Source organism: Chanodichthys erythropterus, chromosome 8 (assembly GCF_024489055.1).
Source record: "Chanodichthys erythropterus isolate Z2021 chromosome 8, ASM2448905v1, whole genome shotgun sequence".
In the NCBI taxonomy this organism is placed as follows: Eukaryota; Metazoa; Chordata; class Actinopteri; order Cypriniformes; family Xenocyprididae; genus Chanodichthys; species Chanodichthys erythropterus.
The window spans coordinates 41,333,572-41,361,180 of record NC_090228.1 but is presented as its reverse complement, the minus strand read 5'-3'; the positions used below and the strand labels follow the sequence as shown (position 1 = coordinate 41,361,180).

Below are 27,609 nucleotides of genomic sequence, written 5' to 3'. Positions count from 1 at the left end.
ACTCCACTACATTATTAAAATGCGTGTCGTTACATCCTTCCGAATCTTGCATAAAAAAATTTTTGGTCGACTGACGTTTTGGCGTTGCTGGCCAATGCACGTTGAAACAGTTCGGAGATCTGATTGGTCAAAGAACTCACGCGCTCAGCGCGCGTTTTGAAACAACACAAGCGGAACTGATGTAAATCGAAGAAAAGGACACGGTGGACACCAAATATCAAACATGGACGAAGAGCCAACAACGTCGACTGAGCTTGAGCCTGTGCCCTGCAGCTCTGATTCTGAGAGACATCCCTGGCCTTATTTAAGCAAGTTATTTGAATTTAAAGGTTCAAAGAATGACTCCTGGCGTTTTCAATGTGTCAAGTGCCTACCTCAACGCAAAGAACTGTTGGCGTTTAAAAACTCCCCTTCAAATTTGAAGAAACATATAGAGGTAAGACATGCAATGCTATTTATTAATATTTAAGTTACAAACTTGCTATGACATGGTGCTATGACTGTTATAGAAAAACAGATGTCAACATAACAAAAATATCACACCAGTATAATATTTGTTTGACGTAAGTTAGTGGTACCCTAACAGGGCAACTTCTTTAGCTGGTTATTAGCACAGCAGGGACGATAGCTTGCTAGTACGTTACATTTTTGGAGATGAGCAAACTACTGCTATATCTGTACATTCGTAGTTGGCTAAAATAGCTGTTTGTTTTGACTCGATGAAAAAATGTTCAAACTTTTTATACGGCGTCGGCCCCTAGCTTCTTTACCATACAACATTGGGTATTTAGTTGACATTCACAAGTAAGCATGCAGGCAAAACTATATCTTGGTTTGATTTGATTGTGAACAATTTTGAACTATGACAGTTGTTTTTCGTCAATATCATGACATTTTTTAGAATTTGCAAACATATATATATATACACATTGCAGGCCAAAAGTTTGGACACATTACTATTTTTGTTTTTGACAGAAGTTTCTTCTGCTCATCAAGCCTGCATTTATTTGATCAAAAATACAGAAAAAAATGTAATATTGTGATATATTATTACAATTTAAAATAATTGGTTTTCAATTTATTATACTTTAAATTATCATTTATTTCTGTGATGCAAAGCTGAATTTTCAGGATCATTACTCCAGTCTATCACATGATCCTTTAGAAATCATTCTAATATGATGATTCATTATCAAAGTTGGAAACAGTTCTGCTGCTTAATATTTTTTCATAACCTGTGATACTTTTTTAGGATACTTTGATGAATAAAAGAAAGAAAAAGAAAAAAAGAAAAAGAAGAAAATGTTTTAAAAATAGAAATCTTTTGTAACAACAATATACACTACTGGTCAGTAATTTTTTTTCTTTCTTTTTTTGAAATAAATCAATACTTTTATTCAGCAAGGATGTGTTAAATTGATAAAAAGTGATAGTAAAGAAGATTTATATTATTAGAAAATATTTTTTTATTTTGAATAAATGCAGTTCTTTTTAACCTTTTATTCATCAAATATATTAGGCAGCAGAACTGTTTCCAACACTCATAATAAATCAGAATATTAGAATGATTTCTAAAGGATCATGTGATAGACTGGATGTCACATGTGACACTGAAGACTGGAGTAATGATCCTGAAAATTCAGCTTTGCATCACAGAAATAAATGATAATTTAAAGTATAATAAATTGAAAACCAATTATTTTAAATTGTAATAATATATCACAATATTACATTTTTTTCTGTATTTTTGATCAAATAAATGCAGGCTTGATGAGCAGAAGAAACTTCTTTCAAAAACATTAAAAATAGTAATGTTTCCAAACTTTTGGCCTGTACTGTGTATATGTATGTATATATATATATATATATATATATATATATATATATATAATATATATATATATTTAGCAATTTAGCGCGAAAGTATATGCGAAATATCAAACCAATTTTACCCGTGTGATATGCTTGGTTGTAAGTGTCAGTAGCTTGTCTTTTTTAGTCTAAAGATGTAATCACGTTGGTTTCGCGTTTCAGTGCCCCATACACTGTGGTTTTGTATTAACGTAAATGTAAAATCCTGTAACTTTAGGGTCCAAACTCTTAGTTTAACATGGCAAATACAGTAGCTTTTTGCTTGTGTGGTACTTACATGTTGCCAGTCATAACAAAGTAATATGCTAGTAAGATGTAAGGTTAGTGTTTGCACTTGCACTTAACTAGTAGTGGTTTAGATTAATTGTTGAACCCTTAAAAAATATTTTACATTATGTTGTGAGATTTATTTTGGTTGTAGATTGACTATATTACTAAATACTAATACTACTAATGCTAAACGTGTATTAATTCTGTTGTCACTATCTTTTATAGAGAAAGCACAGACCACTTCTGAAGGAGTACTTGGCAGCAACTTCTTCTAAAAAGAAGGGGACATTGTTTGCTGATGGAGGCTCTTCAATAAAGCAGCGAAAACTTGAGGACATCAAAGCATCTCAGAAGACCATAGACCTTGCAGTGGTTAACTTTATTGTCCAGGGTTTGCACCCTTTTGGAGTAGTAGAACAGACTGGGTTTGTTGATTTAATACATTGTACTCAACCTGATTACACAGTCATGTCACGTACAACATTGAGAGAGAGAATTGATAAGTGCACAAAGCAAATGAAAGAAAAATTGAAGAATGCAATGCAGACTGTTAAGTATATCGCCACGACTACAGACTGTTGGACAGCTCATAGGCAAAGTTTCATTGGGGTTACTGCCCACTGGATAGAGCCAGATACCCTAGAAAGAAAGTCTGTGGCTCTGGCTTGTAAAAGGCTGAAAGGGACACATTCTTATGATGTGTTAGCCAGTGCACTTAATGATATTCACAGTGAGTGTAACATCCGTGAAAAAATTGTTTGGACCACAACAGATAATGCCTCAAACTTTATTAAGGCCTTCCGAGTTTATGCATGTGAAGATGAAGGAAGTTCAACTGAAGATGAGAGTAAAGGTGAGAATGACAGTGAAGAGGAGGATGCAGAAGAGGAGACAGAGGGTGTTGAAGTGGAAGCTTTGATGGAGGAAGAAGATGAGTGTTCTGAATATCAGCTTCCAAAGCATCACCGTTGTGCCTGTCATATTCTGAATTTGATCTCAACCGTAGATGCCAGAAAAGCTGAATCAAATGTTATGTACAAGAAGATATCTCGTGCAGCATTTTCCAAGTGCTCAGCTCTTTGGAATAAGAGTGCCCGGTCATCTACAGCTGCAGAGGTTATTGAGAGGGAGTGCAAGCTGCAATTGATCCGTCCAGTTGAGACCAGGTGGAACTCTCTCTTCCTTGCAGTTGAGCGAATACTGAGGATAATTAGGGAAAGTGGAGAAGGAGTCGTCAGAGCAGTGACCATTGCACTTAAAGTCCCAATGTAAGTTTTTCATGGAGCAGATACGTAGTTGTGATGTGGTAGGCTATTGATTGTGTGAAATAATGTTGTTTACTAATGATTTACTCCATTTAATTGAACTGCAATAGTGTAGCCTATGCTTATCATGCTGACATTATGCATGTTCTCACATGGTGTTTTACAGGTTCAGCCCTGCAGAACTTGCTTTCTTGTCTGACTATGCATCAACCATGAACCGAGTCTCTAAGGCACTCAACATATTGCAGGGAGAGGTGGATGTCCACATGGGATGGCTGGTACCCACTATAACGCTCCTAACTGTGAAGCTGGACCGCCTCCAAACTTCATCCAAGTTCTGCCAGCCACTGATCTCTGCTCTTCAGGAAGGAATACAGCAGTGGTTTGGAAAAATGATGAATGACCCAGAACTCATATCTGCTGCAATTTTACTTCCTAAGTTTCGCACATCATGGACAAGCAATGAAAACTTGCTAAAGTTGGGTAAGTCATTTAAATAATTTCTTTGTCAAGCATTCATTTGTTAATAGAATAATGGGTAGTGGTTCATTTTAACCAATATATGTTATTTTCAAAGCTAACTGGTATTTTAAAAGGCTAGACAGAAATACTCTTCATTCATGTTTGGATTTTTTTTTTTTGTGCAGGCATGGACTACATCAAGACACACATGGAGGAAGAGCCAGCCTTATCATCACCTGGTAGCCATTCTGGATCTGAGGAGGAAGACTTTTTTGGCCTTATGAAGGGAAATGTCCACGAAACCACAAAACAGTTGGATGCCTATCTGGCCAACACTTCTACCTCAATGGACATACTCAAGTCAGTGCCCACAGTTTTTAATTTGTCCCTGAAGCTCAACACACCATTGCCCGCATCAGCAGCATGCGAACGAATGTTTAGCACAGCAGGGCACATTCTTTCTGCAAAAAGAGGCAGGCTAGGATCAAAAAGCTTTGAGAACCAAATTTTGTTGAAATTGAACAAAAACTATTGGTAATGCTATGCGGAACCAAATACAGTATTAGGGCTCAAATACTCTCATGTTCTATAGGGGCATTTTGACCTTTTGACCTTTGATTGCCTGGCCAAAATTTTTATTTGAAGGTCCTTTGTTTTTAAGTTTCTTATCGTAACATCTGCCTTTATATTGACTTCATTGTTTTTCACATAGGTTCTGTTTTTTTTGTCCTGTTAATGTTAGGTTGATCAGAGTTCTAAATAGCAATATTGCTTGCATGTTTTAAGAGAAGCACTCACCCTTGTCAAATTTTGTTTGGTGCTTATTTTTTTCTCATTCTAATGTGTTATACATTATTAGCCTAATGCTTTTGGATTTTCTGTAATCAATGGAGTATAAGCCTCAAATGCAGTTTTAGCTACGTTTTCCCCATGCAGGCCTAGGTAAAGGACTAAAGCAACTGTTGTTGAGCAGAATAAACTGGTCATACAAATTTGATTAAAGTGTTCAGAATAACACTCACCTGTGTACTTTTGAGTTTTTTTTTACTGCTCTTAATAGTATAGTAAAAATAAAATAAATTGTATGTCATAATTGGCTTAGCCTAATTATTATTTAATGAGTAATAAGTAAATAACCAGATTTTTACAGTGTCAGTATTGCACAACAACTCTTTCCAGTACACAATAGATATTGTTTGTGATTGTTACAATTGAACAGCCCAGACATTGAGACAACTGATTGTACTTTTACTTAAAAAAATACTTTAAAGTAAATTTAAAAGTATGTACTTATGACTTTTACTTAAGTAAGATGTTGATGTAGTAATTATACTTTTACTTAAGTATATATTTTGCAGGGTAGTTATACTTTTACTTAAGTACTAAACTTAAGTACTTCCTCCACCACTGGTCATAGGCCTTTGGAGAGTAAAAGTGCAGCATAGTTGCGAATTGCTTTAAGTTTTTGCAAAACACTGACTTTTCTTCTTTTGGATCCTCTGAAAGATCACCGGGGAACATCATCCAGACTTTCAAGAAGAGAGGCACATTAAGTTTCTTCTAAAGCACTTTGATTATACCCTTACTATTTACAGCAGAAATAGGGATGCCGCTTACCACCTCATTAAAACTTACCAAGCATCTTCTTTTTGGCTGTTGTTCTTCGCCCTTGGAGAAAGAAAAAACTTTAGGCACAGCGGTGTCCTTCAGGCATGTCCTTCCCTAATAAAAATTACAAGAAACATAAAAATTTATGACAGAGTCAATGGCTGTTGTTCATAACAAATGTATGTGTTTATGTTTCATTATTATTCACTATATTCTGTGAAATTGAGCTCAGGGAAAAAGAGACCTACGGTGGTGAATGGAGGCATTTTCAGTATCAGTAACCATGTTAGTATTTTCATACAACAGCAACTCTGCAACAGATTACAATATAATAATTGAGTGAATGAAGATTAATACCTATTAGAAACTATGACCACGTGAATAGGGTTGAATTTATTACGTATCTTGTTCTATTAGAGGACTTTCTGTGTGTTGTGCATGTTGCACACAAGGCCCTTTAGTCCACCAGTTGTACTCTTGCTGATGCAACCACGGTTACGAGCAACCTCAGGGAGCATGTGGTATCTCGAAGAGAAGAAGATGCATGGAAGCATGTGTGGCACACAGTGAAAAATTCAGCCAAACAAGCAATGTGTTCAGCATCCAGTATTGTTAAAACACTTGGTAACATAATCAGAGATTGTGAGTGATTATGACAGTAAAGGTGGCAAGTTTCAAATTTAGCTAATTAATAAAACAACTATAATTTGTGTGTTGACATACAAATGAACCACATATAAAACATATATTCATTATATTAGAAGCTCTAGGTGTACCCTGAAACTCAGCGTGCTGGTTTTGCAGGATCAGAAGTGGCTTGGTGCAGATGAAACGAAAAAGAAATGAAAAAAAAAAGTATGAAAACTTAATTTTATTTTTATTCCAGTTACTTTTGAAGGCAATAATTATTTTTTTCTAACAATTATAAGTCATGTTTTTATTTAAGCTAATACGGAAAAAGGTGTAGCACCAGATCACAGTCCAAACAAAGATTTATACATACAGTTTCTAATGGTGCATAGATCCAAAGATAACTCCAAAAGCCAAAATAATGAAAGATCTGCACACAAGAATTAACTCAACTTCAACGAATTTATTTTCCAGAACCCACAAAAAGTGCAAGTGCAGAGTGCAAAATGTTTTCGGGATCAACCCTTCATCAGTGCCATCACATTTATTTAAGCTAATGAGATGTTTTTAATTAGTTTCAGTTTTCGTTAAAACCATATCAAATAACAACACACATACATATTCAATCGTGCCTCTTGCCGATTATTTGTGACATTTGGAGACATATGTATGTATTCCCACATTAACTTTTTAAAGAAAGAATGGAAGAATGGTCATTAATTTTCCACTGGCGAGTCTGTGCATATATATATATATACACTACTGCTCAAAAGTTTGGGATCGGTAAGATTTTTAATGTTTTTAAAAGAAGTTTTGTCTGCTCACCAAGGGTGCATTTACTTAATTAAAAATACAGTAAAAACAGTAATATTGTGAAATATTATTACAATTTCAAGTTACAATTTACAGTTTTCTAATAAATATTTTAAAATGTAATTTATTCTTGTGTTGGCAAAGCTGAATTTTCAGCATCGTTAATCCAGTCTTCACAGTGTCACATGATCCTTCAGAAATCATTCTAATATGTCAATTTGCTGCTCAAGAAACATTTTTTTTTTTTACAATTGTACAAAATATTTGTGTACAATATTTTTTTTCAGGGTTCTTTGATGAATAGAAAGTTCAAAAGAACAGTGTTTATTTGAAATCTAATCTTTTCTAACATTATAAATGTCTTTACTGTCACTTTTGATTGATTTAATGCATCCTTGCTGAATAAAAGTATCTTTAATTTCTTTAAAAAAAAAATTGAAAAAAAATTCTTACTGACACCAAACTTTTGAATGGTAGTGTAAAATGTTACAAAAGCTTTGTATTTTAGATCAATGCTGTTCTTTTGAACTTTCTATTCATCAAGGAAACCTGAAAAAAAAAGTACACAACTGTTTTCAACATTGATAATAATAACAAATATTTCTTGAGGAAATAATCATCATAGAATAATTTGATGTGATGTGAAACTGAAGACTGTAGTAATGATGCTGACACGAGAATAAATGACTTTGTAAAATATATTCAAATAGAAAACAGTTATTTTAAATTGTAATAATTTTTTCACAATAATACTGTTTTTACTGTATTTTTAATTAAATAAGCAGATTAAACTTTTTTAAAAAACATTAAAAATCTTACAGATCCCAAACTTTTGAGTGGTAGTGTGTGTGTATATATATATATATATATATATATATATATATATATATATATATATATATATATATAAACACACACACAGGAATTAATTTTGTTCAATTAATAAAAACGCAGCATTACCAATTGATTTGTTGCATATTTGATTTTGAATAATATTGTTGGTTTAATTTTATTGACAAAACTTGTTTATTGTGTAGCCCAGTAGTGATTTTTTCCTGGACATTAGGTTCAAATGCATGGAAACAAAATGGAACATCTCCCAAATATATATATGATTTTTATGTATAATATTTATTTTGTGTGTGTGTGTGTGTTTTATGTAAACGTCTATACACTTGAGGGTTTTGCGTGTGAACAGGGCTTTTATTTTGTTGTGACGATGTGACGTCATAAGGCTGGGCCGCTTTACTGCGCCTGTGATTCGGCTGAAGAAAGGTTTGTTTTTGTTTTTAACAAATGTTTGCTTTTAAATTGATATAAAAACTATAAACTATACCGGACGGTTTTCAAAGAGACGTAAAATGAATTACTTATTATTGAATGTAACATTATCGTCCCTTTATGTAACATTAAGGAACGATATTTTATGGATAAAACGCATCTAACGTGTTACAGAAAACGTGCGTCTCGTTTCACTCTGTATTATGTGAGTTCAGTCCCTTGACAAGTAATAATGGAACAAACTGAGCTTTTAGACAGATTGAGTCGCTTAATTATTCACTGTTTCTAAACCTATGTTCTAAACGCTTGAAGTCGCCTCACGCTGACGACACCTGCTGGTCAAAACACTGAGAGGAAAAAAACAACAGCTTTTACAAACAATTTTAATAGTTTTCAAAAAAGTACGGCAGTGATAGGTGTAAAAAAATATATATATATATATATTTATAGGGTGGCATGAGGACTGTGTGGGGTTTTACACTGGTTGTGCTGTGTTTTTGACTTGCCAAGGAACCGTTCATAAGAGTGCACTGACTAATGAGCTGATTGAGATACAACCAGAGAATTAGTTTGGATGTTTATTTGTTTTGTTTTGTTTTTTCTTTAATTCTACACATCTCTCCTTAGACACACACACAGAAAAACTCCTGGTGATGCAGCTGAGATCCACATGACATACAGTTATCGACATGGCGTTTATTAAAGAGGAGAGTGAAGACATGAAGATTGAAGAAAAATTCAAAGTTAAACAAGAAGATACTGAAGAACAAACTGGTTGGTTTAATTCTCAATGTTAAACTCAGTCATTTGATCCTTACTGAAATCTCTACAGAAATGAATGATATAATGAAGAATGTCTTCTGAGTGTCATTATTAAAGTGGTTTTATTTGACATGGCAATAATAATCCTATCAATAATAATTTGACGACCTATTTCATATCAGATCAGTTGTGTAGACAGAATATTATTTTTGGCCGGGCCTGGGCGAAAGAGATTGAGCACTTTTACGTAGGGTCCTATAGCCACATTCTTCACACTTCTTATAGCCAGAAGCAAAATAACGGACTCAATATTAAGATTAGACGACTACAGTCTTTTTTTTTTTAAGGGCAGTAGAACACATGTACAGAACAACAAAAACTTACCATGTATTCATCACAAACGTTTTTAATAAGTAAATAATATTAGATTTTTTAAATAATTTGAACAATTTTACCTAAACAACTTAATTAAAATTTTAGGGAAAATAAAAATAGCACAGTTTAATCAATTAGTTAATTAATTTAATAGTCAACGCTCAAAGGCACATAATGCAGTAAGTTTTCAATAGAATTATGTTCGGGGAAAAAACGAAAATGGTGGTTATTTAAACAATTAACTAGTTTATCAAATTTATTTAATAATCAACACTCAACTAATTAATTAGTTTCAAAAGCAATATAAGTTAGACTTACAAACATATCATAAATAAAAACAAAATAATTAATTCAAAAGATTTAGTCAGTGACATCCATGCTTGTTTCTTTGTGTGTGGTGTAACTTGTTTTTAGTACTGTGGGATGCAGACAGTCTCCTCAAGAAATCACTGTATTACTGTTGATAAAACTAAAGTCAAAAATACTCCTCTAAAAATGTTTACTGTCATGTGGCATATCATCATAATTACAATTGTATTTCTGATACTTTTCTCAGTGAAAAAAAAAATTCAAGTTGTTACTACTAAACTGAATTGGAATATTAAGTTAAGTTAAGTGACGTCTGATTATTTGTGAATCTAGGCACTGTACTAAATAACCTTGGATTGTTGTGGTTATTTTCTAAGTTTGCAGAGATCCTTGGCCTTGGCTGCTTTTTAGAGCTTTTTATAGTGGGACATACTGTCTTTCTACACAGTTTTAAAAGTCATGTAAATGAGTTTGTTTCCATTTGCGCTCTAGCTTTCGAATTTCTCTCTTGAGAGCGTGGGTAATACTGTTGTACTATGGTGCAATACTTTTCTCTCTAACTTTTATTAATCTGGTGGGTGCAACAGTTTCTAATGTACTAGAGAAAATGGTGCCCATATTTCTTCATGTTCATTTGTGTGTTTGGGTACAATAAATTGAAGAGTTGATCATATGAGAATAAGTTCTGAGTTTACAGCAAGAGTGGGTGGTATAAGTGGTATACAGCAAAGTAGGATCTACATGTTTTTTTTTTGATGGTTTACTTATATTTGTCTCTCCACTTTAGGCCTGATTGCATTGAAAGAGGAGAGTCAAGAACTAAATGAAAAGGAAGAGAACGATCAGTATGAGAAACATCATGATTTCATAACAAAAGTTTATATTTGCTCACCGACTGAAATTACTTCCTCACAAAAAAAATCTAAAAAGCCAGGAACTAGAAGTAATTTCACCTGCTCTCAGTGTGGAAAGAGTTTCAGACAACATGGAAAGCTAAAAGTCCACATGAGAATTCACAATGAAGAAAGTTCTTTCACTTGCCAACAGTGTGGGAAATGTTTCAACAGAAAAGAAAACCTCAATTACCACATGAGCATTCACACTGGAGAGAAGCCTTTTACCTGCAATTATTGTGGAAAAGGTTTCAACAGAAAAGGAAGCCTTAAAAGCCACATGAGAATACATACGGGAGTGAAGCCTTACACATGTCCTCATTGTGGAAGGAGTTTTACACATAGACCAACTCTTAATGCCCACATTAGAATTCACACTGGAGAAAAGCCTTTCACATGCCCTCAGTGTGGAAAGAGTTTTGATCAGCATGGGAACCTTAATGCTCACATTAGAATTCACACTGGAGAGAACCCTTTCTCCTGCCAACGGTGTGGAAAAAGTTTCAGTCGAAAAGGAAACCTTAAAGTCCACATGAGAATTCACACTGGAGAGAGCCCTTTCACCTGTCAACAGTGTGGAATAAGTTTCACTCAAAAAGGAAACCTTAACATTCACATGAGACTTCACACTGGAGAGAAACCTTTCACTTGTCTTCAGTGTGAAAAGAGTTTCACATATCAAAGAGATCTAAAAAGGCATTTGCAAACTCATTCTGGAAATAATTTGCAAGGTTCCTCAGTGTGGAAAGAGGTTTGCAAAATAGAACAATTTCATAAATCACTTGCGCATTGACTGTGGAGAAAAAAATTAATTTTGCTTAGTGTAATGAACATTTCTTTTCCCATCATACTTACAGATACATCCTGAAAAGATGTAGATTTGAGACCCTCTTTGTGTGGAATGAGTTTCAAAGGTATCTGCAATTTAAAATGGCACCAGGAATTATCTGTTTGAATGAATTTTGATTGCATAGAGGTGTAACTCATAAATTTGATTCAGTTTAAAGGGGTAGTGACATGGATTTTATTACTTTAAAGGGTTAGTTCACCCAAAAATTAAAATTCTGTCATAATTACTCACCCTCATGTCGTTCCACACCCGTAAGACCTTTGTTCATCTTCAGAACACAATTTAAGTTATTTTTTATAAAATCCGATGGCTCAATGAGGCCTGCATTGCCAGCAAAATAATTAACACTGTCAGATACCCAGAAAGCTACTAAAGACATATTTAAACATTTCATGTGACTACAGTGATTCAACCTTAATGTTATGAAGTGATGAGAATACTTTTTGTGCACAAAAAAACGAGTCACTATTTTGTTTTTTTGTTTAACAATATCTAGTGATGGGTGGTTTCAAAACACTGCTGGTTTGGAGCTCGAGTCAAACTGCCATTCATGTGATACATGCTCCAGTTTGGAGCGTGGCAGTTTGATACATGCTCCAAACCACTGATTCAAAACAAAAGATTTGTAATGCTTCAAAGCTCCATGAAGCAGTGTTTTGAAGTCTTTAGTAGATTTATGGGCATCTGAAAATGTTCAGTATCTTGCTGGCAATGGAGGACTCACTGAGCCATCGGATTTTATCAAAAATATCTTAAATTGTCTTCTGAAGATGAACTAAGGTCCAATGGGACCTATGGGAACTTGTTTTCTTTCCATTATTTGTTAACATTTTTTTTGTTATTTTGACCAGTTATTATTTTCTAAATAATTATTATTATCTAAATGATGATGTCAAAATTTGGCAGAAATGTCACTAGTTTCTAGAATAAAACAAGAATGTACATTTTACTCAAACAAATACATATAAATAGTATATCCAGAGAGAGTGTTAATTTTGCAGTGGTCTCATAATTGTATTTCTAGAGCTGTATTTTGGTCACATGTTAGAACCTCGACATAACCGGTGTCTTGTGATGATAAGTTAAAACTGCTACAAAACTGAACTGAACATTTAATATGAGGTCCTCATAATGTCTTGATCATCTCTTAACCAGTTTGATTTCACCATGCTTAAGCTTAGTTTTGAATAGTTTCAATAATTTACAGTTCAGTTACATGTATAGCACTTCTCTATCTCTTTTTTACAACTTCATTCCCTTTACAGCTAACGACACAAAAAATAATACAGAGAAGAACTTTAGACACTTTTTACATAAAGGTGAAAAAAGGCGTCAATTAAATCCAACATTAAAATTGGTTAATGTAAAATCCTTTAACTCAAACACAAGCACTTTGAGAAAATGCTATTGGCCTAGGGGTATGATTCTCGCTTCGGGTAAATCCTGGATGAGCCCCCATTTTATTACGTCCTCTAGGGGTAAGACGTAATAAATAAAAGAAAAGAACGAAAGGCTCCCAGCAGACTGTCAGACCAAAAATAATCAAAGAAAACACATTAAATTATAAGGTAAATTTATTGTAAATCAAAGAAGAAAAAAGCTAACCATAAAATACGTTAAGGGACCCACAGTCCAGACAAAGTACCAATAAAGCAATATAATTCATCTGAGAAAAAAAAAAAGAAATAAAAATAATAAAGTGGTATTTTTATGTCAGAGAGACACAAGGCCCAAAATAATAACAGTATTAGTTTAGTAGTAGTTTTATATTGCACACACACACAAAAAAAAACATATACAACCCACAGCATCCACCACACAAAGAATTACAAAATACAACAATACCAATGTCTCCACAGCTTTGACTGATATCGCGTAGAACTAATCCCTATATTTAATAAACTCACAATAATCTCATTTTTAGAAGCATTAAGCCGGCAGATAAATCTATACATAAGATTTCGTAACAGTGCTTTAAAAGTAATTACTCTTGCACTCACAAACATTTCACTTGCACTATGCCATCTAGGTTTCTTTAATAAGATTCTCATTGCATCATTATAAGCTACTTGCAGCTTCTGTAAACTAGATGTTCTATAGTTGAACCACAGATGAGCAGTATAAAGTGTTGTGCAATATGCTTTAAAAAGTGACACCTTCACTTCATCAGAACAGAAACTAAACTTACGTAAAAGTACATTCGCCTGCATATATATCTTAAGGCGTTGCCTTTCAATATCCTCATCGTCTGTCATGCATTCAGTAATAAAATGTCCAAGATATTTTATTTTCGCACACACAGTGATACTCTTATTGGACAACTTAAAAACTGGAAATTTTATACTTTTATCCTCCTTAGTTCTGCAAATCATAACCACACTCTTATCAGGGTTATAAAATATCATGTTCAAGACCATAATTAGAACACATAGTTAAAAGCTGTTGAAGGCCAGCACTGCTGGGACTAAACACCACAAGATCATCTGCATACATAATATGATTCACTAGAGTATTTCCAATCATACACCCAGTTTTACAAGCATTCAAACATTTAGATAGGTCATCCATATAGAGATTAAACAGAATTGGGGACAGAATCCCTCCTTGTCTCACACCATTACTAACCCCAAAAGGGGCAGAGACTTTATTGCCCCATTTTACTTGCACCATCTGGTGGGCATACCAATAGACCAGGATTCTCACAATGTATTCTGGCACCCCTCGTTGTCTCATTTTAAAGAATAGTGTTGCATGGTTAACCCGATCAAAGGCTTTAGATGCATCAATGAAGCACATAAAGACTGATGAGTTTTTATCTCTATACTTGTTTACTATTTCCTTTAACGCATAGATGCAAAGATCAGTACCATGGTTAGCCTTAAAACCAAACTGCTTGTCTGTAGAATTAATAAATACATTTAACCTATCCAACAATATTTTTTCCAACACTTTAGACAGGATACTAGCTAAAGCCATTCCAGCTTTGTTCTTAATAACTGGCACCAATAAAACAGACAATATTGAATCTGGTAACACACCATGAATCAAAAGGGCAGTAAAACAAACAGCTAATAAAGGGGCTATCCTCTTACTTCCATATTTAAGATGTTCAGCAGAAATATTATCTAGGCCACTAGCTTTATTTTGAGGCAATTCTCTAATAGCATGATCCACCTCACATGACCTAATCACTATTGGATCATTAACTTGAAGATCATCCACATTATACAGTTCATTTTGAATACAATTAAAAAGATTACAATAATGCCGTCTCCATAATTCCGCAATATTCTCTGCCCCAGAAACTCCATTTAAGGTACAAGGTAGAGATACTCTGCATCTATTAAAAGTTCTGACTTCTTTCCAAAAATCAGTAATATTGTGATTTAACAGCTTCATAGCCATTGAATCAGCTCTTAAGGTTTGCTCATTTTTACAGATAAAACGAATAGCATACTTATATCTTGCATTTGTAGATTTCTTATACTCAAGCTCAGGTCCACATATATATATATTCCCACATACACCTAAAACAATTAAATCACATAAATGCTATCCTAAAAAAGTGGGTTTTTAGAACAGACTTAAAAACACTAAAAGATTTGACCTGTCTAATCTCAATGGGGAGATAATTCCAAAGTTTACGTGCACTGACGGAAAAAGCCCGGTCATTCATAGAGCATAAACGAGTAGGAGGAACAACTAAAAGACCAGAATCAGAGGAACGGATGTCACATCTCAGAGTGTAGATAGTTAAAAGTTGTGACAAATACTGCGGAGCCATACCACGTAAGGCCTTGTAGGTCAGCATAAGAATTTTAAAATCAATCCGGAACCTGACAGGGAGACAGTGTAGAGACTCTAAAACTGGAGAGATATGATCCCTGGTCCTTGTCAGGATCCTGGCGGCCGAATTTTGAACAGATTGCAATTTATTTAAGGTAGATTTTGGGACTCCAGCAAGAAGAGCGTCACAGTTATCAATGCGTGAAAAAACAAAAGTGTTGATCAGTTTCTCAGCAACAGAAAAGGATAACATAAAAAATCACTCCAATAAAACAGCAATGTAAAAGACAAATTTCAACCTTGGTTGACAATATAGATGTATTATTATGCTGCATTCACACTGAACGCGCCTGGGGCATCTGATTTACACGTTAAGTCAATGTAAACGCGCGTTTAGATGTCCTGGGGCGCGAATTGGCCGTTCATGCGCCAGGCGCGCGAATCAAGCATCTGACGCCCTAGACACCCGAGTTGAATTTGGCGAATATTTGCGGTGCGTTAACCAATCAGGGACTCTGCTTTGGTAGTCATGTGTTTATGACGTGATCAGCGGTGGAGACCAGAACAAAGATAATAGTCGCTGTGTATGGCCACCCTGAGCTCTATGATGTGTCATCATATTTTTATCGAGACAGGAATAAAAAAGACCTTGCCTGAAAGAGGATAAGCGAGGAAATCGGACAATCTGGTAAGTTGTAAAACGCTTTGTTTGCCGCTACTAGTTTCCAACTGACGAGCTGATGTGTTTATTCAGAGGATCTGTGCAGAAAGAGATGGAAGAGTCTGAGGGACACATATTTGAAAGAGAGGGGAAAGGAGACTGAGAAAAGAAGTGGGTCAGCAGCAGAGTCAGCCAAAAGGTGGAAGTACTCTGCGGTCCTATCCTTCCTCGACCCCTTCGAGTGGGAATATGGAGAGTAGGGACGCAGCAGGGCTATCTGAGACAGGAGGTGTGTTGACAAGTGTCGCCACACAGAGAAAAACTATTGTGTATTATTATATTTAAGGTGAACAACGAAAGGATCTCTGTAACAAGTGCAATATGCAAAGGTGTTGTATTAAATTTGTATTATTGTCATGGTAGAGCCAGCTGACTTTTTGGAAGGCAGTGAGCCTGGGTCCCCTCCACCAGAGCCAGAGTCCCCTCTGCCAGAGCCTGCTGCTGCTTCTCCTGCTCAGGCTGGCCCATTGTCTGCAGCTGCTGTACCCACAGTTGTGTACAGGCATTTATTCATTTGCCGACATGCTTCCAATAAACAATATTCATTTCTGCTCAATAGAGTTCAGTTATTGCTCATTTGTAGTGCCAGTCTTATTTGAGATTTTTAATACTAAAAATGTTACAATTTTGTTTTGTTTTCAGTTAACCTTTTCTATGAACATCTTAAAATCAGGTTTCAGCTTTCAACCTTCTCATTGCAAGATTTTTCTTTACAGTACCACCAACAAGGAGGAGGGGAAGGCCCTGGGAGGAGCCCATTAATTTTGAGAAGGAGCTGTTGGCAGCACTGAGATCCAGGCCGCAACCTCCTCCCTGCTCTAAGGACGAGCATTTTCTTTTGAGTCTGCTTCCGTCCCTGCAGAAGTTGCAACCTCAGACGAAGGAATTCGTCAAATTTCAAATTTCAAATTCATAAATTAATTTATAAAAGCAGCACTGTTCTGCTCAATTTGGAGACATTGGAGGCTACAGAGTAGTTTTTTTTTAATTAAATGAGGCAGCAATCTCTGCAGGGAATGAAACGGACTTTTCGTTTCGGTCTCCTTTCTCCTCTTTCATTTGTGTCCCTCACTATTCCATCGTCCCTCTTCCAATGCATGGTCCGTTTTATTCCTGTCTCAAATGTAAATAGTTCAAATGTTATTTTTATATTATTAAAGTTATTATAATGCTAATTTGTCATTTTTATTTTTTTATTAAATGATTTTTTATTAACAAAATTCAGGAGGAGCAACGTTCAAATAATCTGACTTATCACGTCATTTCAGCCAGCTGTTAGCAATCAGTAATCGACATATCTACCCAATCAGAATGAGTGAAAGAATATATATATGTAGACAGAGTCAAATCACCCTTATTCCTCTGCCGTTTTACAGCAACCCTCCACCACCCCGTCTCCTCACACTTGCCTGGTTGCTTCCTAACCAGAATACGGGGGGAGTACTCTGGGTTCAGGCCAAAACACCGAGCTCAGAGCCCTCTCCTCGGACAGCACCCCAAATACGCATACTACTACGCATACTATTTACTATCTGATTATTTGTAAGTGTGAACTCGTGAATTCTATATTTGTAGTGACCAAAGGTTTGGTGTGGTACACAACAGAGTAAACCATTATATTTTTCACAGGAAACATTATTTCAATATTCCAGTCTGATTTGCAAACATTTGTTTATTTGTACTGTGTCATATTGCAAAAAACAGTATAGCAAGACAATAAATAAATGTTTCTTTTTAAACAGACCTGTGCAAAAAATTTTAAAGTTGTACTATTTATCATGTTTTAATCACTTCACCTTATCAGCTGTTGTGGACAACCTGCCACTCAGCAAAAGTTAGTGTTATGTCACAGTTATGACTCAAGAAATAAATAAATGTGCATGTTGTGACAAGGCCTGGAACCTAGGCAACAGCAGAGTCACTTTGGAACCTCCTGATAAGTGCAAGTGAGTTGAGGTGCAGCCATTACCTGCAAACAGGGAAAACACAGGAGAACAACACATTACAATCGAAGGTATTTATAAAAGAGATATAACTAGTTAAGATCTTTGGGGTTTTGTGGGTGGCTCTTAAATGAGCCGTTGTGGGGCAGTCCTTGGGAGGACATGATAGAAAAAAAATATTCAGTGGGCTGCCATGAGACTGCTTCCTCCACAAAAAAGTGGGCCATAAAGGTGTCTCTCACCTGGAGTGCCTCTCTGGAGGAGTTATTGGCTGCAACCTGTCCCAGACCTGGCAGTGGCTCCTCTTCGGTGGCCACAACCTCCCTCACTGCAGGTGCCTGCTGAGGACCTTATAAAATTGTGGAGAACACATGTCGCCTTCACGCATTTCTCTGCAACTTCAGGGTGGACCTCAATCAGATGGCGGTACAGCCTCCACTGCGCAGAAAGCATCCCATAGGCATCCTCCATGCCTTCTCTCTTCTCCATGTGCTTCTCTCTGGGAAGGACACGCCCAGGGAATGGCTGCATTAGGTTTCTTCACAGCGGGAAGGCCTCATCTGCAACAAAGACGTGGGGCTGGGGTCCTCTGTGGTCCACTCTGGGTATTGGATGGTCAGGTGGCAGATTGAGTGTGCCACTACGAAGCGCCTGACCAAAGGCAGAATTGGCCAGTATCCCACCATCACTCGTCCTGCCGTATCCCCCAACATCAATCACCCGGAAGCGAGAGAGTGCATCCACAACCGCAAGGAGAACTATAGAAAAAGTTCCCTTATAGTTGTGGATCTGGGATCCTGAGTTGGGGGGTGCCTTTAGAATGACGTGTTTGCCGTCCAGTGCTCCACAGCAGAGCGGGAAGCCCTCCGCAATGGACCTCCAGTCATCTGTGGAGGGCACAACCATAAACTCCCCCACCAGGCAGTCCCAGATGGCATTGACCACTTTGGGGATGATGCTGCAGACTGTGGAGACACCAACCCTGAAGCTGCTGGCAATGGTCCTGAATGAGTCCCCAGTGAATCCCCATGTTATGCTTAAAATAGGCTTGGATCACCTCATGTTGTAGACAAATGTTAATTAATTCAATCAGAACAGAATATATTAGTATTTACTGACCGAAGACAGATGGACAGGCGCTCTGCAGCTGGAATTGAGCGCCTGTAGTTGGTGTCCTGGTACGAAATCCACGCACCAATGCGGGCCAACAGGTCAAACTGGGACCGAGACAGACGGAAGTACAGCTGAAAGCGGCCATCATCCAGATGCAGCTCCTGGAGTAAATGGTGAAACTCACCAAACTGGGAGCGTCTCTGGATAATCTCGTGAACCCAGACACGGTGAGCCCGCCGACGCTGCTGATGATGGGCTTTCTGGAGTAAATAAAGCCAACCCACCCTCTCAACAACATCCATATCTGCCATTATCTAGCAAGAAGGCCAGCAAAGGTAGCACGCCAGGCAGTGCACTCTTGCATTGTTGCCATGTCCATCAATTTTATATGTGGTTTAGGGCTTATTTAAGTACTTAATCTTGGTTTGGATTTATTTCAGTTTATTGTGGGTTCAATCTTGTTAGTTATTTTCCTAGCAAGATCTGGCAACACAAATGAGTCAAGGCTCATACCACTTTGCCTATGATTTATTGCGATGCACTGTCTGCACATGAGAAAGAGAGAAATATTTCTAATGCATGTTAAAACACATCAATAACAATTAGTTGGTCAGTTCAGTTCCATACACACTACTTAGAATTTTTGTAAATGTGGTTGAGTTAATTCAGTTGTAGAATGTGGTTGTCACCAGGCCTCCGAATTGGTTCAAGTAACGAAAACAAAAAATGAAAATGAACGAAGTCCATTTCAAATGAAACTCTCATTTGAAATGGCCATTAACCAGTTAATAGAGTTATTTTATAGTTCAGTTTAATATTTTAATTTAGAAGTCAGCTTACATATATATATTATTATTATAATGTATGTATGTATGTATGTAATTTCCTATGCACTTTTGACATTGTAGACAGTAACCTGTGATTGGGACTTTTATTTGGTCTAGTGATGTGACGTGCATTGCCCAAATATATGATATATGTAATTTTTATGTATAATATTTTATGTGTGTGTGTGTGTATTGCACTTGACATTTTGGCGTATGAGTAGGACTTTTATTTTGGTATGTCGATGTGACGTCATAAGGCTGCGCCGCGTTCCTGCGCCTGTGATTTGGCTGAAGAAAGGTTTGTTTTTTTTTAAATAATTGTTTGCTTTTAAATACACTGAAAACCGTTCAGTACATTTTAGAGTTTTTTCAAGAGATGTGAATTAATAAATTACTATTATTGAATAACATTGTAAGGCTCTTTAGTCCCTTTATTTAACTTTAGGGAACGATATTTTATATGGATAAAACGCATCCAACACAAACGTGCGTCTCGTTTCGCTTTCTGTATTATGAATCAGTGCTGTCACTGACAGGTAATAATGGAACAAACTGAGCTTTTAAACCGCTTGTAATCGCCTCACGTTGACGACACCTGCTGGTCAAAACACCGAAGGGAAAAAACACAACAGGTTTTACAAACAATGTTGTCATGAAAGCCGGCAGTGCCAGATATAGAAAGTTATAGGGTGACACGAGGACTGTTATAGCAATAGTTCTTGTGGATTTATGGCCTGAAATACACATTTGTATCCATGAATATGCAGAAGTTACATTAGCACAATCATCTATCCTATACTGCTTGAAAATATTTAAAAGTAACAAAATGTAAAACTCCACCACGTCAAGACATTGCACCTTAAACATTATAGATTACTATAGATAGACTATTAAACTTTATAGATTGTTTTATTAATATTATGTAGGCTTTTTAAAATCACAATATTTAGTGCAAGGTTAAGAACAACAATTATAGAATTTATATTTTGGCATGTCTTTCTAATGTTAGCAAAGCAAAGAGACTGGATCAGTTTTGCAAATACTGTTTGAGTTAATGCTATTAACTGGTGTTCAATGTCTGTAGATGTAGCAACCACCCAGAATCCCTAAGAAAATAATGTAATTTATTACTCACTCAGTGAGGCTTCTATTGCCAGCAATGTCACTGTCACCTCTCAAGATCCAAAGGTACTAAAAACATATTTAAAACATTTCATGTGACTACAGTGGTTGTACCTTAATATTATTAAGCAATGAGAATACTTTTTTTGTGCCAAAAAAACTAAATAATGACTTTTTTCAACAATATCTAGTGATGGGCGATTTCAAAATGGTGCTTCATGAAGCTTTGAAGCTTTAAAAATCTTTTGTTTTGAATCCTGAGGAAATATAGTCCATTTGTTTGTGAATTGGGCTACACTGGTTGTGCTGTGTTTTTGACTCACCAAGGAACAGTTCATAAAGAGTGCACTGACTAATGAGCTGATTGAGATGCACCCAGTTTGGATGTGTTTTTTTTTCCTCTCTAATTCTCCACATCTCTTCTTAGACACACACACAAAAAACTCCTGGTGAAGCAGCTGAGATCCATGTGTGGCACTATTATAAAGATGGTGTTTATTAAAGAGGAGAGTAAAGACATAAAGATTGAAGAAGTATTCAGTGTGAAACAAGAAGATACTGAGGAACAAACAGGTTGGTTTCATTCTCAAAGCTAAACTGTCATTTGATCCTTATTAAAATGTCCAGCTATACAGAAATGAATGATATTTTTGAAGATTGTAATGTGAGTGTTATAGTAGGTACTATATAATTTAGTCTATTGTTCTCTCACTTCACCAGTTACTTTCTGGAGAAATTTAAATTACATGATGTAACTCTGCAGGTTTCTACATTACAATTTGGAGCAATCAGTTATCAGAAGTGACTGTGTCCAAGTAATATCCATATTTCAGAAATGTACAGTTCTAAGATAATACAAATCATCTGAAGTCTTCACAAGAGGCTGGATCCAAACTAGAGCTGGCGTAAGCTCTAGTTAGAGCTATAGTTGGACATCTCGAGGTAGAAACAAGAAAAGCAAATGGATGATTAGCTTAGCTGCTGTTCATAACATTTCAAATAATACGTAATCATGCACATTTGATCTGATATAACTGGAGCACAAGGTTATGAGATGCATAATGTGAATGCTTGGCAAAAGAAATATGTCCCCGAAAATTATCAGGAAGACTATTCCAGAATTTAGGAGCCAAATGCAAAAATGCTCTCCCTTCTTTAGTGGACTTAGATATCCTAGGTACTACTAAAAATTTCAGTTTTGTGATCTTAAATTAGGTTTGGGGTTGGGGTTTTTGGCTATAATTACCATGAGTTTTAATTTGATTGTATAATTGATTTTAATAGCTGTTATTTCAAACATAATTAGATTCAAAAGCAACATAAGTTAGCCTTACAAACATATCGTAAATAAAATAATTCAAATAAATGAATTCAAAAGATTTAGTCGGTGACATCCACGCTTGTTTCTTTGCGGGAACTTATGTTTGTAGTACTGTGGGATGCAGAAGAAATTGCTCCCTATTACTGTTGATTAAACGAAAAGTCAAAAATACTCCTCTAAAAATGTTTACTGTCATACGGTATTTGATCATAATATACACTATATTGCGAAAAGTTTTGGGACGCCTGCCTTTTCATGCACGTGAACTTTAATGACATCCCATTCTTAATCCGTAGGGTTTAATATGGAGTTGGCCCACCCTTTGCAGCTATAACAGCCTCAACTGTTCTGGGAAGGCTTTCCACAAGGTTTAGGAGTGTGTTTACGGGAATTTTTAACCATTCTTCTAGAAGCGCATTTGTGTAGTCAGGCAGTGATGTTGGCGAGAAGGTCTGGCTCGCAGTCTCCACTCTAATTAATCCCAAAGGTGTTCAATCAGGTTGATGTCAGGACTCAGTGCAGGCCAGTCAAGTTCCTCCACACCAAACTCACTTATCCATGTCTTTATGAACCTTGCTTTGTGCACTGGTGCGCAGTCATGTTGGAACAGGAAGCGGCCATCCCTAAACTGTTCCCACAAAGTTGGGAGCATGAAACTGTCCAAAATGTCTTGGTATGCTGAAGCATTAAGAGTTCCTTTCACTGGAACTAAGGAGCCAAACCCAACCCCTGAAAAACAACCCCACACCATAATCCCCTCTCCACCAAACTTTACACTTGGCACAATGCAGTCAGGCAAGTACTGTTCTCCTGGAAACCGCCAAACCCAGACTTGTCCATCGGATTGCCAGACAGAGAAGTGTGATTCGTCACTCCAGAGAACACGTCTCCACTGCTCTAGAGTCCAGTGGCAGCATGCTTTACACCACTGCATCCCACACTGCATTGCAAACGAAAATTGGATATACTTAGACAATGTGCAGCTTGTATAGCAGTACAAATTTAGTGTCCTCTAAAAATAACTTGAAGGGGTGGATTCTGGAATCCACTGCCGCTTCAATATATATCTTTTAAGTTATAAATCAACATTTATATTTGTTAAATTATTTGAATGACTTCTTCAATGTATGTTAAAGGATCTATTTTCCTCTGTACATCTCACTGAGAGAAAAGAACATGTTATCAGTATGTTTTGGGGAAAGTTTTCTGCTCAGAGCAGAGCTCAGATCAACTTCAGCCTTGAAGAAGCTGTGAATCATGTGTATCTGTGTATGTGCGCTAAGTGTTTTGTGCAGGTCCCTTTTGTACTGGACAACTGGCATTCTGCTCGAGACCAGCAGACGCCACATCATGACCCCAAAAGGACATGCGGTACCTAAATCTAGGGTCCCCCTCGTCATCACCGTGACGAAGGGAGATATGCTTCTTACTATCTGTCCACGTGTGGAAAATTTCTAACCTTGTCTATTTTCCTTAGCCAATCAGAATCATCCAACCTGAAGTGATGACGTAGTTAGTGGACTCTGTTAGAGTATAATTGTTGTGGAAATGTGAATGTACGCGGAGCGGCCTACGAACTCCTTGTGAGACTTGAAGCTGGCTTCTGCTGATGAAACTGCAAACTATTCTTCATTAAATTTTTCTTCAATTTATTATTTTTTTTAAACTTTGACTCCGGGTCTTTATTCAACATATCTGGTTTCAAGGGTCCTAAACTGTTTATCCCCAACAAACTCAACATACAGCCATTATTGTCTGCATAACTGGCAACAAAAGTGAGTATACCCTAAGTGAATGTGTCAAAACTGTGTCCAAAGTGTCAATATTTTGTGTGAGCATCACTGTTATCTTACACTGCCTTAATCCTCCTGGGCATTGAATTCACCTGAGCTGCACAGGTTGTTGCTGGGTTTCTCTTTCATTTCTTCATAATGACATCACAGAGCTGCTGGATGTTAGAGACATGGCGCTTCTCCACTTTCAGCTTGAGGATGCCCCACAGGTGCTCAATAGGGTTCAGGTCTGGAGACATACTTGGCCACTCCATCAACTTCAGCTTCCTCAGCAAGGCAGTTGTCATCTTGGTGGTGCGTTTGGGGTCATTATCATGCCGCTCGGCCCAGTTTTCATCATGTTCTGCTTCAGAATGTCACAGTACATGTTGGAATCCATGTTTCCCTCAATGAACTGTAGCTCCCCAGTACCAGCAGCAATCATGCAGCCCCAGACTATGATGCTTCCACCACCATGCTTGACTGTAGGCAAGACACAGTTTCCTTGGTACTTCTCACCAGGGTGTCGCCACACATGCTGGACACCATCTGAGCCAAACAAGTTTATCTTAGTCTCATCAGACCACAGGACATTGGTTCCAGTAATTCATGCTCTTGGACAGGATGTCTTCAGCAAATTTTCTTGTGAGCCAGCTTCAGAAGAGGACTCCTTCTGGGACGACAGACATGCAAACCGACTTGTTGCAGTGTGTGGCGTATGGTCTGAGCCCTGACAAGCTGACCTTCCCCTTTTGCAACCTCTAAAGCAGTGGTTCTCAAACTTTTTTCCCAGTGGGCCGCACAATGGTCCAAGTGCAAGTCTCACGGGCAGCATATAATTTACATATGACGTCACCAATGCTAACCAATCAGATTTAATGTTATGGTATTAGCAGATAATACTATTATTATACCAAGATGTTGCACACAATAAATAACAAATAAAAACTAACTTACTGACATTAGCTTCACAATAATAATCAGTAACAGCAAACTGATTCTTCCATTCTTCTTACCTTTACTGCTGATGCTGCAACTCTTCTTTTTTGCATGTGTTCCTTCATTTTATCTTCCACATTTAGTTTTTCTCCTTTAATAACAAATTTGACCATTTTGAGGCTTAAATTGACAAAATTAATGGCTACTGTTTGAATTCTTCCTAAGCGCGCACTTGTGTTTGTTTCGTTAACTGAGTGATTGCGTCATTAGCCTACATTGCCTGATGTCTGAAAATAATAAATGCTCACCAAAACTATTTTATATGACAAATAAAGCATTATATTTCATTTATATTTATTTAATTCACTTTAATTTACATTTTAAAACAAAAATAAACTGTATGCGGGCCGCAGGTTGAGAACCACTGCTCCACACCAAAGACTGTAAAAAAAAAAAAAAAACATTCAAACGCTTACTGCGGTGAAGTATCGCGTCCCGCACCCAATTATGTCAAAAGTATACACTCACTGGATGTCATGGCAACTGAATCACGGAGGAAAACTTTAAATATCTCGCCTTCACTTTAATTTCGGACCATTTCCAAAAAAAGACATAAAACACTAAACAAATGATTTTGACATGCGTTTACCAAAGTAGGAAATCCAGACTTTTAATCCCTTACACACAATTAATTTACTGCTGTTGAAATATGAAATGGAGGCGGGTCCGGATTGAATTCCCTCCGGGTCCGGATCCGGACCGGAGTCCGGACTTTGAGAAGTGCTGCTCTAAAGCAGTGCTGGCACTCATGAATCTTTTTTTGAAGCCAGCTTCTGCACCTGACACACAGCACAAGGTCTTAACTTCTTTGATTTAACTTCTTTGCCCTGTTCAGAGTAGAACCCGTCTTGGAAAACCTCTCTACTCAGTTTTATGGTGTTACCAATCTTCTTATAGCCTAGGCCATCTTTTTGGAGAGCAACAATTCTAATTCTCAAATCCTCAGAGAGTTCTTTGCCATGAGGTGCCATGTTGAACATCCAGTGATCAGTATGAGAGAATTGTACTCAAAGCACCAAATTTTATCTGCTTTAATACAAGATCCACACATTTGTATAGTCCTATCAAGCAGACAAAAACATGAACACGATGAATAGGACATGTGGCTTTGCATGGTTAAACGACATACAACTGTTATCACTTAGGGCGTACTCACTTTTGTTGCCAGCTATTTAGACAATAATGGCTGTATGTTAAGTTATTTTCAGAGGACAGTAAATCTATACTTCTATACAAGCAGCACACTGACTACTCTAAAATATATCCAAGTTTCATTTCTATAGTATTGTCCCTTGAGAAGATATACTAAAATGGTTGCTGAAAAGAAAAGAACCAGTTCATACGAGTTGCATCAGATATTGAAGTTAAAGATGTGTTTTCTTGCCATTTTTTCGAGGGACAGTTTTTTTTGCCATCACATTAAAGCACACCTGCTAAAATGTTATTATATACTATAGTTAACAACTCTTTCAATATTTGGTGTGATTGTATTCAGACTTCAGACTACCATCACACCTGGGGGCATTCCCATAGCATCAGCTACACACAGACACAGCATCCTGTTACATACATATCCAAGATGCATAATAGGATCTACATGGTTTGGTTTGGTTTTGTTTTATGGTTAACTTTTATTTATCTGTTTTCACTTCATAGGCCTGATTGCATTGAAAGAGGAGAGTCAAGAACTGAATGAAAAGGAAGAGAACGATCAGTATGAGAAACATCATGATTTCATAACAAAAGCTTATAGTTGCTCACCGACTGAAATGACTTCCGTACAAAAAAGTGCTAAAAAGCCAGGAACTAGAAGTAATTTCACCTGCTCTCAGTGTGGAAAGAGTTTCAGACAACATGGAAAGCTTAAAGTCCACATGAGAATTCACAATGAAGAGAGTTCTTTCATCTGCCAACAGTGTGGAAAATGTTTCAACAGAAAAGAAAACCTCAATTACCACATGAGCATTCACACTGGGGAGAAGCCTTTCACCTGCAATTATTGTGAAAGACGTTTCAACAGAAAAGGGAACCTTACAAGCCACATGAGAATTCATTCTGGGGTGAAGGCTTACAAATGCCCTCATTGTGGAAGGAGTTTTACACATAGACCAACTCTTAATGCCCACATGAGAATTCACACTGGAGAAAAGCCTTTCACATGCCCTCAGTGTGGAAAGAGTTTCACTCAAAAAGGAAACCTTAACATTCACTTGAGACTTCACACTAGAGAGAAACCTTTCACTTGTCTTCAGTGTGAAGAGAGTTTCACATATCAAAAAGACCTGAAAAGGCACTTGCAAACTCATTCTGGAAATAATTTGCAAGGTTCCTCAGTGTGGCAAGAGGTTTGCAAAATAGAACAATTTCAAAAATCACTTGTGCATTGACTCTGGGAGAAGAATTTAATTTTGTTTAGTGTAATAAACATTTTTTCCCCCATCATACTTACAGAGACATTCTGAAAAGATGTAGATTTTAAGTCCCACTTTGTCTGGAATGAGTTTCAAAAAAGTTTCAAATTCTGCAATTTAAAACAGCACTAGGAATTATATATTATTAATTGATTCAGTTTAACTCATAAATTTGATTCAGCTAAAAAAATCAACCAAAAAAAT

General features: G+C 36.7%; 3 protein-coding genes across 8 annotated transcripts; all 3 read left to right on the top strand.

Moving 5' to 3' along the window:
• The first annotated feature begins 223 nt into the window (after nt 1-223).
• LOC137025252 (zinc finger BED domain-containing protein 4-like) lies at nt 224-4,429 on the top strand. Its single transcript, XM_067393273.1, has 4 exons — nt 224-436; nt 2,368-3,410; nt 3,574-3,890; nt 4,055-4,429. The coding sequence occupies exons 1-4, from the start codon at nt 224-226 to the stop codon at nt 4,405-4,407; spliced, it is 1,926 nt and encodes a 641-aa protein (XP_067249374.1). The 3' UTR covers nt 4,408-4,429.
• A 3,705-nt stretch (nt 4,430-8,134) lies between these two features.
• LOC137024976 (zinc finger protein 501-like) lies at nt 8,135-23,191 on the top strand. Of its 6 annotated transcripts, none has more exons than XR_010895807.1 (6): nt 8,135-8,195; nt 8,829-8,975; nt 10,435-11,291; nt 11,398-11,454; nt 21,330-21,475; nt 22,520-23,191. XR_010895807.1 is itself a non-coding variant. In XM_067392961.1 (5 exons), exons 2-4 carry the CDS (start codon nt 8,891-8,893, stop codon nt 11,416-11,418), a joined length of 963 nt encoding a protein of 320 aa, XP_067249062.1. In that variant the 5' UTR covers nt 8,135-8,195; nt 8,829-8,890; the 3' UTR covers nt 11,419-11,454; nt 21,330-21,659. The 6 variants fall into 6 exon arrangements, 1 of the variants encoding a protein (XP_067249062.1); XR_010895806.1 differs by lacking the exons at nt 21,330-21,475; nt 22,520-23,191 and adding exons at nt 15,931-16,126; nt 16,261-17,271; XR_010895805.1 differs by lacking the exons at nt 21,330-21,475; nt 22,520-23,191 and adding exons at nt 16,261-16,388; nt 16,614-17,271 and having other exon boundaries at nt 10,435-16,126.
• On the top strand, nt 21,391-27,381 carry LOC137025251 (gastrula zinc finger protein XlCGF7.1-like). The gene is made up of 2 exons (XM_067393272.1): nt 21,391-21,475; nt 26,651-27,381. Exons 1-2 carry the CDS (start codon nt 21,391-21,393, stop codon nt 27,379-27,381), a joined length of 816 nt encoding a protein of 271 aa, XP_067249373.1.
• Nucleotides 27,382-27,609: the final 228 nt, after the last annotated feature.